The sequence below is a fragment of the Rhinoraja longicauda genome, chromosome 27, assembly GCF_053455715.1.
Source record: "Rhinoraja longicauda isolate Sanriku21f chromosome 27, sRhiLon1.1, whole genome shotgun sequence".
In the NCBI taxonomy this organism is placed as follows: Eukaryota; Metazoa; Chordata; class Chondrichthyes; order Rajiformes; family Arhynchobatidae; genus Rhinoraja; species Rhinoraja longicauda.
The window spans coordinates 16,531,969-16,545,824 of NC_135979.1; the positions used below are offsets into that span (position 1 = coordinate 16,531,969).

Consider the following 13,856-nt stretch of genomic DNA (forward strand, 5'->3'; position numbering starts at 1 on the left):
TCACAAAATGCTGGAGTAACTCAGCAGGTCAGGCAGCATCTCGGGAGAGAAGGAATGGGTGACGTTTCGGGTCGAGACCCTTCTTCAACTGGATATCATGTTGAACTTGGGTTTCTGGAGCCATGAGGCAGCAGCTCCATGAGTCACCCCTGCATTTCTTAATTATTTAAAATGATTGGTAATTATACAGAAAAATAGATGTGCCACTGAAAGCATTCAATTAATCATGAATCTTTTCATTCATGTAGAAAATGGCATCGGAGACGGTCCTGGTGACGGGTGGAGCTGGTTACATTGGTAGCCACTGTGTGATTGAGCTGGTTAAAGCAGGATACAATCCCGTAGCGATAGACAATTTCCACAATGCAATTCGAGGTAAAAAAAAGGTTTTGTGTTTCTTTGTACCATACTCATTTTTGCTTTTGCCCAAGGAATCTCAGTACTGTATATTTTGTGCACTGGTTCTGTGATCATGGCCCTGCACCATCAGAACTTTGATCTGTAGTGAGCTAATGAATTTCATCAGTAAAATCTGCAAAATTGTGTTTGGGATGAGCAGAAGAGAATGTGGAGATAGAGGTGAGTGTGGTTGAACTACCCACTGTAGATTCCTATGTAGCAATTGAAGGGTCATTGACCTGAAACATTAACAGACACAGTCTGACATACTGAGTATTCCCAGCATTTTCTGCTTTTATTTTAAAATCTCTGAGCAAGCTTTTGCCAACCTTATTTGGTTTAGAATCAAACTTGTTTGTTTTTTTCATTATTCAGCTACATTGAAAGTGTTCCATCATGCTCCTGATTTTTGCTTTGGAGGAGTATTGGAAGGTTCCCAGGATACCAAGCCTCTGATCTGCTCTTGCAGCCTTAGTATTTAGATGGCTACACAGGAGATACAAGCAACTGCAGCTGCTGGAATCTTATGTAGAACGTAATATGTTGAAGGAACTCAGCAGGTCAGGCAGCATCTCTGGAGGACATGGATAGGTGACATTTTGGTATTTAGGTGGCTGGTCCAGTTGAATTTCAGATCAATGTTGACTGCTCAGGATGTTGATAGTGGAGGACTTGGCAATAGTAATTCAATTAAATGCCAAGGGTAGGTGGTTAGACTCCGTCTTATTGGAACTGATAAATGCTTGGTGCTTTTGTGTCATGAATATTAGCCACTTCTCAGCCCATGTCTGGTGTTGGCCAGATGAAGGCAAACATTGCCTGAACTGTTGTAAATGGAATTGTGCTGTCATCAGTGAGTACCCACACTTCTGAGTTTGTAATTAAAGGAAAGCCAGTGATGGCAGCAGCTGAAGACATGCTCAGGAACTCCTGTTGCAATATCCTGGGGCTAACATAATTGACCATCGTCATCTTCCCTTGTGCCTGGAACAGTTCCAATCACTTGGGTGTGATCCTCTTGATGTCCATTGACTTCAGTTTCACCAGGGTTCCATGTTATCACATTAGGTCAATTGCTAACTTGATGATAAGTGCAGATACTCTCACCGCCTCCCTGGAACTGAGCACTCTGGATTTACATTCTGATTAAGGACTAGAACCAAGTTGTCTGGCAAAGCCCAAAGTGGAAATTGGTAGAAAAGAAAATTATTGGCAAATAATTCTCACCTGTTCATTACACCTCCTTAATTTTGTGAGTAGCATTCACTATTTCGCGGCGAAAAAGATGTGTTGGGTAAGTGTGGTAGCAATAGTATAAATCCTCTCTTTTGTGAACATAACATGAAGGGGATATAAGTTGTTGTTAAAATAATCCAAAGGATGGATTCAAATGGAGGCAAAATGTAAATACTGATCTCGCTCACTCTTTAGTTTTGTAGATTTTATTAATGAACCATTTAATTAACACTAAAGTTCTACAGATTAGATTTTCGCTAAAGCCCTGTACAGTCTCAGGAAGATTTATTTTTGTACTCAAGCCTTTTTGTTGTAAAGGACCGGATACCATTTCCTTTCCTAATATATTCCTGTACATTTCTTAATTTTTTGTGTTTTATGAACCAGGTCACCAATGTCCTTCTGTATGCCAACTTTTACATTTACCTCTCAGTACACAAGTAGTTTTTCTATCCGTCCTACCGACGTGAATGCGCTCACATTTTATACTACACACTTCATCTTCAACTTAAACTGTCTACATCCCCTTTCTTAATCACAGCTCATTTTGTACAGTGGCAAACCTGAATCTTTGAGCTACCGAACTACTTGCCTTACAGTTTTATATCTCCTTTTCATTATTAAAATGACAAAAATCTATTCAGGAAAGAATAATTTGTTTTGTAGCATATTTCACTGTCTATTTCAAAGCAATTTACGTGCAACAAGGCTCCTTTGAAATATAGTTACTGTTGTCATGTGGGAAATATTGGGGAAAAAATAGTGTCCCAGAAACACCTGTGTGTAATGTCCAAGTATTGGTAACATTGGTTAAAGGGGAAATTGGGAAATCCTTTATATTTTAGAGGGAAATCTGATGAAGCCTCAGTTTATTTTCTTGCAAGAAGTAAGTTCAATAGTACAGCATTGCCTCAATTTAATATGGGAACACAGCCGAAAAGATACACTCAGGGATTTAAACATACTTTCAGTGGTGCTGTTGTTGGAAATATGGTAAAGATTTAATTGAAGGAAGAGGTAAATATGTGTGACAGGTAGAGTTATGGACAATTGTTTTTGAGATTAGCCATAGTGTGACCCAGACACTAGATGAATGTGATTGGGACAGTTTACCTGTTTTTTCTAATCTAGGTTCGGATGGAGTTCCTGAAAGCCTTCGGCGTGTGCGTGAGATTACAGGAACAGAGATAATCTTCCGAGAAGTTGATCTGCTTGATAAATCTGCTCTACGTAATCTCTTCAAAGAGGTACTGAGCTCAAAACAAATAACTATAATCACCTTTTCAAATCTTTAACAAAGTATTTTGTGAGATCCAATTAGTGGATTATGGAGTAACATTTGGCATTATGTGTTCCTTGGCCAAATATGGTCAGAGGTTTGTACAAGAGATGTGTACCGCTCACCAGCTAACTAAAAACTATGGACTGGCGATGGAGACTTCTCTTCTGATTTCTATACATTTGCCATAATTTTACTTTCAACGTCAGGTTGAAATTCAAAACTTGTGCTGCTGAATGTTGGGCAAAAATCATTAATTTATGATTATTACAACAGGGGCTACACATAGTAATTAATTGACTGTGAAGCACATCCGAAGGCTATGAGTGGTGGTTTATAAATGGAAAGTAGCTCATTCACAAAACATTTAGCAGTAACACGGTACCAATGTCACAAGGTCATGAAATGCAGCAATTACTTTTCTGAATTAATGACATTTTTAGCACTGAGAATGCAGTGAGTACCAGTGCTGTGCATTCTTCAGCCTTGGGTTTGAATGCAGATTAATATGATACAGTAATGTCCTGTCGACTCTGTCAGCTGCAAAGGTCATAAATTTAAAAACCTGCTTGTGATTAAATCATTACAAACACTGGACTAAAAATGCTTATTTGTCTATAAGGGCAATTTAAAATGGTTTTGATCCATCTCAAACTAATGGATATTTCTGATCTGTTGCTGTCCTATTCTGAATTAGAATGTTTCTTGGAGAGGTTTATATTGAAGTTTTCCACCTGTATTATTGCAGGTGGATGTGGTACATTCTAGTGATTAGATTTGTTATATTTTTTCCAGTTTCGTTTCTCAACTGTGATCCATTTTGCGGGCTTGAAGGCTGTCGGTGAATCTGTCCAGAAGCCTCTTCTTTATTACAAGGTCAATTTTGAAGGAACACTTAAACTACTGGAGGTGAGTATATCACTTTGCGAAGGAAAGAAAGAGAAATAAGAGTCTAATGTTCATGGCGGTTTCTTTTTCCCATTCCTCAAGGATGAAGAGGCTTTCTGTGAAATGGGTTAATTCCAGTTTCAAGAAGAAGCTTTTGGATACTGTTCAGTCTGTGCATCTTCTTCCTGGATTTCACCAATTTTCATTAGTTTCTGCTTGAATTGAAGCTTTCTAACTCCAATAGATGCAAAGGAATATGGATAAACTAACTAAGTGGGCTAACTGTGGCAGATAGATCAGTGTGGAGCAGTGCAAGGACACCATTTTAGATATTTACAAATGTGGTCAGCGTCTGCAGCCGTAGTAATCAACAAAACTATTAGATGTATGAAAGACTTGTTAAAGGCCAGGGCAATATTGGGGGATACTATTCTTGGTTACTTTTGGAGATCCGAGCAGCACCTGAGCAAGGATGTGCTGAACCGATGAAGAGAGGTTCAACAAAGTGGATGTTTACTGTCGTAGGCTTAGAAGAATGAGAGGTAATCTCATTGAAACATACAAAATTCTGAGAGGCTTGACAGAATAGATTTTGAATTAATGTTTCCCTGGGTGAGGTACCTGGAACTAAGCGTTGCAATCTCAGAATAAAGTTTGGCCATTCAGAACAAAGAAGAACATTCGTCATTCTAAGGTTGATGAATCTTTGGAATTCTGTGCCCAAGAATGCTGCAATAGGCCGAGTTTGGTGTATTCAGGACCAAGATTGCACAGTTCAGCTGTGATCTCTTTGAATGGTGACATAGGCACAAGAGGCCAAATGAGTTTTCCCCTTCATTTCTTATATTCTTGTATTGCCTTATAAATTTGGAATTCAAAATCAAAGTAATGCAGTTGCCGAAAGTCTGAAATAAAAACAGAAAATACTGGAAACATCTCAGCAAGACCGGCAGCATCTGATGAAAGAGTTAACATTTCAGTTCAATAACTTTTCATCACGAGTAGGAAATATTTAAAATGAAACTGGTTTATTGTTGTGGAGTAAGAGGTAAAGTGAACAAATGGAAAGCCTGTGATGGGAGAGCGGGTGAAGCTTCCGACGCGGGGTTTCGACCTTCTGCTGCGGGAGCTTTGATCGCCCCAACTGCGGATGGTTCGACTGACCTGACCGTGGGAGAATAAAAGAGGAAGAAGTTTGGACTTCCATCACAATGAGGAACGTGGGGAATCCGCTGTGGTGGATGTTTATGTTAACTTTTATGTAGTTGTGTGTCTTGTTGCTTTTTAGTATGGCTGTATGGTAATTCGAATTTCACTGTACCTTAATTGGTACATGTGACAATAAACCAAAGATACTAGAGGAGCAAGATAGACCACTTGACCCTAAAAACGGTAGTATGTCATGGTGCCATTTTAGTAGGCAGAAACTTGCAGAACCATTTTAAAAGGAAAATAACAAAAATCTGTGAATTGATAGATGAGATATATTCTGCATTTTAATGGTATCATCACACATACTGTTCCCCCAAATTATTGATTACACTAAGAGGCATAGCGAACGGCTGGTTTTGCGTACTAAAATGGCGTACGCTCCTTTGCGTACTACACTTCAGTATAGGCGATTTCAACGGAGTGGTCCATCTTGTTCCTCTAGTATCTTTGCAATAAACTGACCTTGAAACCTTAAATTCTCAGTGCAGATGCTCAGAATGTTCTGCCCATTTTGGCTTTCTACAATAATCATTAGAAATGGAGGAAAAACCAAAAGGCTACATGGTGAAATTTGATTACATGTTTAAAAACCATTTAGTTTAATTATGTTTTATTTTGGTGCTTTAGATCATGAAAGAACATGATGTCAAAGATATTGTATTCAGCAGTTCAACAACTGTATATGGTAATCCTGTTTACCAACCTATAGATGAGGCACATCCAGTTGGCAATTGCTCAAATCCTTATGGAAGAAGCAAATACTTTGTCGAACAAATGATCAGGGATGTCTGCTCTGCCGACAAGGTAACTTTTCCCATTCTAAATATCGATTTGTGAAAGAAGTATAAATGTACGTGTGTCAGGGGTTATTGGGAGAAGTCAGGGGAATGAGGTTGAGAGGGAAAGATAGATTAGCCATGATTGAATTGCGGAGTAGACTTAATGGGCCGAATGGCCTAATTCTGCTGCTATTAGTTATGAACTTATGAAATGCATCTGAAACGTCAGGGTGGATCATCTGTGGCAGCACCAGAACTTCTATTGGGAATTATTCCTGTGTCACTTGGAACTCGTGGAGTGCGGCATTTGTGGTCGTAACTTGTGCGATACCGTGTGTTCCCGATGCCACCTGTGCTTCTGTACAGAGCTCTGCATAGAGCTGTACAGGCATACAGGCCTCTTTTTTTCTGCTACCCCCTCACCTGCCAGAGTTGGTGCAAGGCCACTTTTCTAGTTATGGGTAAGTGGATTCATTGGCTTCTGGGGAGGGAGAAGGGGGAGGGGGGGGGGAGGTGAGAGAGGAGTGGGTCTGAGGTGAGCAGGCCAAGAGGAATGAACCAGCCTTGGAGAGTGCAGATACACTCCTGCAGATCTCATCAACCCAGCCCATGGGAAAGTAGAATGGGGGAGGGGCCATACAGTTAAAATTAAATTTATCTCATAAACGGTATTGAGCGGAAAACAAAATTTACATTCGTATTTGCAGTTGTGCTCCCTGAACGTCAGGAGCCAGGGGGCTGACTACCCCATTTCCTCGGAAGGAATTGAACAGAATGCTTTGCAGCTGTTCTTTCAGATAGGAAATAATAGTGAAAGCAAGCCCTTGGCTCATTTAGTCCACATCCATCCACTCCAACCATTTGCCACGCCACTTTATTCCCTCCGTTTATCCACAGATGTTATCACTCTCCTCACCAGGAACAACTCCACTCTTTCCGAATATGGTGGTAGTTGAACAATATTTGAAGATTTGAAGGGCATGTTTTTCCACACAGGGATTGTTGGTTATGAGGAATGAGCTGCCAGAGGAAGTGGTAGAGGTAGACGCAGATGCAATTGCAGCATTTAAAGACATTCAGTCGGATAGGAAAGGAGTAGGATTATGAGCCTAATGCGGGCAAATAAGATTATCATGTCCAGCGTGGAAAAGTTGGGCTGTTCTGTGCTGTATTGGTCCATGACTCTATATTGAACATGTTTAATAACAAGAGCCAAACCAGAAGATTCAACTCCTTTTTATTAATTTTTACTAGTCTTGCATCTCCCTCTCTCTTGCGTCTCTCGATCAGAGGCAAATTATTTCTCTAAAGGTAAAATTCCCCAAAAATATTCTTTAAATTGGATTTACCTGAGTTTTTATATATATGTTGGATTTATCAGCATTCATTAAAAGCAAAGCAAATGGAGACTGCAACAATTTCTCCCAATAAAAGCAGGGCATTTCCCTAAGGAAGTACAGAGGATGTACAAAATACTTAATTGTGTTCAAAATTACATCTGCCCTTTGCAGCAGCATGGTTAAATCAATCATATCCACTCATTGTCTTTTCCAGCAACCTTTATCAAAAGAAATATTCAATTTTTTAAAATTGGTGTTAACATACCTATCTGTTATTCATCAGAATTTTCAAATGGGAATTTGTGGTATATTTCAAATTAGGCAACATTTGCACATGGTTTACAAGCAACTATAATAATGAAATGTAATTTCTAAAGATGTTTGATAAAATGTTATTTATCCAGGATTGGAATGCAGTGTTACTTCGATATTTCAATCCTATTGGGGCACATGAATCAGGAATAATCGGTGAAGAGCCTCAGGGTATTCCCAACAATCTAATGCCATATGTTGCACAGGTGGGTAAAGACTATATTTTAAAAGGAGTGAAAAGTGTTTTTTCCCCTCAAAATGCTCTTTATTGTGATAAAACATATTACTCGTGCCTTTCTAATTATAACTGGAAGTATAATTCATTGAATTGTTACTTCTAGTAAGTCAGTGATCCGTTTTGTAACACGGAATGTTTTGTATTTTTTGGGGTCGGAAATTTTTAATCATGAATTTATCTTAGATGGGGCATCTTGGTCGGCATGGACCAGTTGGGCTGAAGGGCCCATTTCCGCGCTGTATGACTCTGATGGTTAGTTTGGTTCTCAGGATGAATAAATGTACAAATCAAAATTCTTGACCATTGAATCTGAATACTGGATTGATATAACAACTAGATATTGGCCACGTTACTCTGTGTAACCTGTGCAGCAATAACCTCTTTAAATATTAAATGTTTCCAGAGTTCTTTCATCTAGCAGCATGGGCACATGGGCGATGTGGACATAAAGATCCAAAAATATTTTAATTTATCGACATCACCATGATTTAGTTTATTAACCTTTCAAAAATCTCAAGGCAGCAAAGAAGTAGTTTTAGAAAGATACAATGCGATTTTATAAATGTGTAATGGCAAAAGGTAACACGTTTTGAATATTATAGATGAGAGAAGTTTTGGTCGCGTGGATGCCGACATCGGGAGCTCCGGCAGCGGCAGCGTGTTCGCCCGCCCCGGATCGTGGGGCTTGGGTCGCGGACATTTCACCGTCCGGCGCGGCCTAAAATAGGCCGCGGGATTTCTCTCTGCTAGGCGGGGGCTTCAATGTCGGGAGTCACGACCGCCCCGACGTGCAGCAGCAGCGGCAGCGACAGCGTGTTCGCCCGCCCCGGATCGCGGGGCTTGAGTCGGCCCGCTGCGGACCTTTCACCGTTCGGTGTGGCCTGCAGCCACAACAACCTGACCGCGGGAGAAGACGGCAGGGGAAGGGAAAAGACATTGTGGCCTTCCATCACAGTGAGGAGAGGACTGGAGGAGACTCACTGTGATGGATGTTTCTTTTTTTTGTGTGTTTTTGGGGTTGTGTAACTTGCCTATTTTAATGCTTTATTGTGTAATCTGCCTAATTTAATGTTTTATTGTTGGACTGTGGATGACAAATAAAGCTATCTTGAATCTTGAATCTGCCAGAGTGGGGCAGGAGATGCTTGATGGGGCATCCATGTAGGTAGGTTGTGACGTAGTGCCTGCTTTCCACAGTTTACGCTGGGCTTTCCTGTGCTCATGCACTGCAGGCTCTCAATCCAGACAGCCAAATTTGAGAAAGGTGCCCCATTGCCTCCCTCAATTGAGTTAAATGTTTTAGTGAGGACAAAAAAGATCACTGGAGTGGTTCAAACTGCTCCCTTTAGTTCTTTCAAAGATGTCTTGTGTAGAAGATAAAATCTATCATACCTCTAAATAAATCAAATTCACATTGCAATTTTGAAATAGTTCTGGACTCAATTGTGTTTTCATGAATCATATTGACTCTGCCAGGGGAGCAATGCGATTGTTTTTCAGGTGAACAGCCAGCTTGAAGCGACAGCTGATGCATCTGCAGCTAGTTTGTGTCTTGAATTGATTGCAGGGATCAGATCTCATTCAGTCTTGCATCATGACAACTTTTGATTCACTTCAGCACATTTAATGACTTTTGTAGAATGTTACATCTACATCAATGCTAATTTGACCTACATCAATGCTAATAATCCAGTTCTAATCTGAGTAGGAGAAGCTTCCGATTACAAGACTATTACATGATTATTTCTAAATGAATGCCTTCCTTCGTAGGTTGCTATTGGACGCCGGCAGTGCCTGAGTATTTTTGGGAATGACTATGAAACATGTGATGGCACAGGTAAGATCGCACTCTCTGCTGGACTAATGCTCAGTTATTTGCTAGTCGGAATTGAAGCACCAATCACTTGTTAGCCATCGGCCATGTGGGTTCTTGTTACCAAGGAGGTTTCTTATCCTGCCTCCTATGAAATTTGAGCTTTAGCAAATCTGTGTATCAATATGTTGCAGGTGCTGGAATCCTGTACAAAAACTCGTGTTGGAACAGGGTGAGCCGGCAGCATTTATGAAGTGAATGGACAGATAATGTTTTGGGTCAGTACCTTTCCTTAGACAGGTCTCAAGAAGGATCTTGCCTAAAGTGTCATCCGTCCATTTCACTTCAAGATGCTGCCTGACCTGCTGTGTTCTTCCAGCATGTTTTGTTATTCTAAACAGGTGGTATGGTACAAGAAATGTTAATGACTGATGAGTTACACAATTGCATTTATGAGGATTTTGAATTGTATTTCATTTCTGTCGTTCCCATTTATTGTGAAATAGCCATTGATAATTGGGAATTGTTTGTTTTTGTGCTAATTTGGGCTGTAGTAAAAAATAAATGGAGGTTTCTTCCCTCCATTTCTAGAGAAGTCAGAAACAAATTGGGGACCTCAAAATATTATCTTTCACTTTTTTGAATAAAAGAGGAGGAGGAAGAGGATTGCCTTTGAATGCGTACTTTTCTTACATTACATGGTGAATCTGTGGAATTCTTTGCCACAGAAGTCTGTGGAGGCAAAGTCAGTGGATACTTTTAAGGGGGGGATAGATTCTTGATTAGCACAGGTGTCAGAGGTTATGGAGAGAAGGCAGGAGAATGGGGTTAGGAGGGAGAGATAGATCAGCCATGATTGAATGGCAGAGTAGACTTGATAGGCTTAATTCTACTCCTATCTCTTATGATCTTATTTGGTCTGTCTAGTGTTTTGGTTATGGATCTAGTTTTTGGAGGGATCACATTAAAACCTATGGATAAAAACAGATAATGAATGGCTTAAATAGAGTGGACGTGGAAAGCGTGTTTCCAGTAATGGGAGAGTATAGTACCAGAGGGCACAGCCTCTGAATAAATGTAGGCTTTTGGAATCGAGATGAGGAGGATCTTTAGCCAAAGGGTGGTGCATCTGTCGAGGCCAAGACATTGGGTATTTAAAAAATTACTGAGTTCTTGATTAGGAATGGTGTCAGAGGTTACAGAGAGAAGACAAAGTCAGTGGATATTTTTAAGGGGGAGATAGATTCTTGATTAGCACAGGTGTTAGAGGTTATGGAGAGAAGGCAAGAGAATGGGGTTGAGAGGGGAAAATAGATCAGCCTTGATTGAATGGCAGAGTTGGCTCAATGGGCTGAAATGCCTAATTCTACTCCTATGTTTTATGGTCTTGCGGTTATTAGCTGGACTGCCTGGAGCTCTTGTGTCAACTTGAGTTGTTCTATAATGTTGGCACTAAAACCCATCTACAAGTAAATAAAAGGAAACACATCTTTGCAAATAAAGGTTTCTGGCATTAGTGGATTTAAAATGTTGGTTTTATGATACAGGAAATCTTGAGTCAATATATTTGATAACTAGCAATTATACATGTAGTAGTCATTGCTTCCATGCACGTGGTTTCTTTGGTAAGATCAAAATGCTACACCTGATCATAGACAAGCTCATGAATGTAAATAGAGTAAGCTATAAAATGGTTTTGTCTCCTGGCTTTTATAATTAGAAATGTAGCACATAAAACGGAACAAATTAGTTTGTAAAGTAATGATTAAACTGTGATTTGAAAACTGTTTACAGTTTTGAGTGAAATATTCTACAAGCTATATTTTTGTGGTCGATTCCAAGAATGAATCCTGACTGAGATACTACTGAAGTGCTCCGAGGAGGGTAATGGAGCCTGGTTTTAGATTGAATAGGAAAATAGTTGGGATAAATGCCTAATATTTGTCCTGTGAATGACTGTGTTCTACTTTGCTAATACTGATTAAGTGCACTGCAGATAAACATTGAGTGTAACCAGTGTCAGAAATGGCGGTAATTTTGCACCTGGAACAATCTTGTGAATTATAGTTGGAAAATGAGCAATAAAATTCATACTATCCTCCAAGCCCTCTCTCTTTCCTGTGTCCCATCCACACCCTGGTGCACACATTTCTCCTACTATCTCCTAGTCACACTGTTTATTTCCCCTCCTTCGTACTTCCATCTCCCATCACCGAGTCCATTTTTTCTTTTACTTCCCTTTTATTTCCCCCCTCCCCACACTTCTCTCCCTTTCTCTCAGTTCCTTTCCATCTACACCGATCAGCCAAAACATTATGACCTAATGAGCTAAAAACATTATGACCACATGCCTAATATGCTGTTGGTCCTCCTTGTGCAGCCCCATACGCAGCAGGGTGCGATGCACTGTGCATTGTGACACATTCCTCCCGTGACCATCATTAAGATTTTCTGTGACTTGTGCCACAGTAGACCTTCTGTTGGTTCGGACCATACGGGATAGCCTTCGTGGCCCTCGTGCATCGATGAGGCTTGGGCGCCCAACACCCTGTCGCCGGTTTGTGGTTTATCCCTCCTCGGAACACTGTCAGTAGGTACTTACCACTGCTGACCGGGAGCACCCCACAAGCCTTGCCATTTCTGCGATGCTCTGACCCAGTCGTCTGGCCATAACAATTTGGCCCTTGTCAAAGTTGCTCAGGTCTTTACTCCTGCCCATTTCTTCTGCATCCAACACATCAACTTCAAGAACTGATTGTTCACTTGCTGCCTAATATATCCCACCCCTTGACAGGTGCCATTGTAACAAGATAATCAATGTTATTCTTTGCGCCTGTCAGTGGTCATAATATTTTGGCTGATCAGTGTATATCCCTCTGGCTTTACATTGCAATTATCTTCTCTCCTTATCCGACAACCTTGTGTCATTTTTGCTTCTTTGTCTTTGTCTCTTACCCCATCCATCCCCTCCACAAAGCCAGGCTTTGATTTGCCTCCATTTTTTTTCCCACTTTCTATCCCAACCCCGCCCCACACCCCCACCCTACTACAATCAGTCTGACATAGGGTCCCGACCCAGAACATTGCCTGCCCATTCCCTTCACAGATGCTGCCTGTCCCGCTGCGTTCATTCAGCACATTTTTTTTGGAAAATTAGCAAATCGCTTTTGTGGATCTGAATCAATATAATTTCAGGCAAATATGTGCTTTGTCTTGCCGTTTAGGTGTCAGGGATTACATTCATGTCGTGGATCTTGCAAAGGGACATATTGCAGCATTGAAGAAACTTAAAGAGAAATGCAGCTGCAAGGTTTGTTATTGAAAGCTGCACCCTGGACAGTTTAACTCTGTTTTCTCTTGGACTGTTGGACAATTTCTGCAGCAGCCTTTCACATTCTACATCTTTTTCACTTCCTTCTACTGTTTTAGACTTCCTGGTTTTCACTCATTTGCACTCACAATTACTAATTTTCTAATTCTGCACAGGTGTACAATCTTGGCACTGGAACCGGTTATTCGGTTCTACAGATGGTGAAAGCAATGGAAAAAGCTGCTGGGAGAGAGGTATTTACCACATTCAATATCTGAGAATCTTTAAAGTTTCTGTAGTGTCACCTCTCATCTTGGCTGAGAGTTGAGCAAAATTAATTGATCAGCCACATGCCACAGATTGGGAGATGACATTTTGTTTGCCAATCTTTTGCAGATTAAATATAAGATAGTTCCACGGAGAGGAGGGGATATTGCTTCCTGTTATGCCGATCCAACTCTTGCAGAGAAGGAACTTGGATGGAAGGCAGAGTTTGGAATTGATAAGATGTGTAAGCATTCAGAGTAATAACATCTTGGAAGTTTACTGTGACTTTATATTAAAGAATTAATTTAATCTGGGTGGTTGCTGGCCATTGTTATTATTCTAGTTTCAGTCTTGTTACATTCATTCAATAATTCTTATTGTCATAATAATTTAATAAATTCATTTAATTAATAATCTGAATAATACCATGCTGGAGCTTGATGCTGCAACAGATCTTAAAAACAATATTCTTTTTATTTCAGGCCAAGATACATGGCATTGGCAAAGCAAGAACCCTTGTGGTTTCAGCAAGAATGAAGCACCCGATGCAAAATGAAACAGTTGTTTTTAAGGAAAGATAACTTGTAAACCTTTTAATGAAGGGTCTTTTGTGGTGGTCTTTTAATGAAGGGTCTTTTGTCAAGATCTGTGTTGTGCTTCCTGGTGGTTGAATGTAGAATGTCATGATCAAATCTTTAGTCTTGGGAATTCTGAAGTCAGCAGCTACTGAAGAATTATATGCAGCACATGGTGTGGGTAAAGCTGGTGGTGCATTTTATGTTT

General features: G+C 40.3%; 1 protein-coding gene across 1 annotated transcript; it reads left to right on the forward strand.

The window, feature by feature from the left end:
- Positions 1-251: 251 nt before the first annotated feature.
- LOC144606633 (UDP-glucose 4-epimerase-like) lies at positions 252-13,840 on the forward strand. The gene is made up of 10 exons (XM_078422907.1): positions 252-375; positions 2,767-2,882; positions 3,710-3,823; positions 5,642-5,818; positions 7,538-7,651; positions 9,454-9,520; positions 12,721-12,806; positions 12,983-13,060; positions 13,203-13,317; positions 13,556-13,840. Exons 1-10 carry the CDS (start codon positions 252-254, stop codon positions 13,627-13,629), a joined length of 1,065 nt encoding a protein of 354 aa, XP_078279033.1. The 3' UTR covers positions 13,630-13,840.
- The last annotated feature ends 16 nt before the right edge of the window (positions 13,841-13,856 follow it).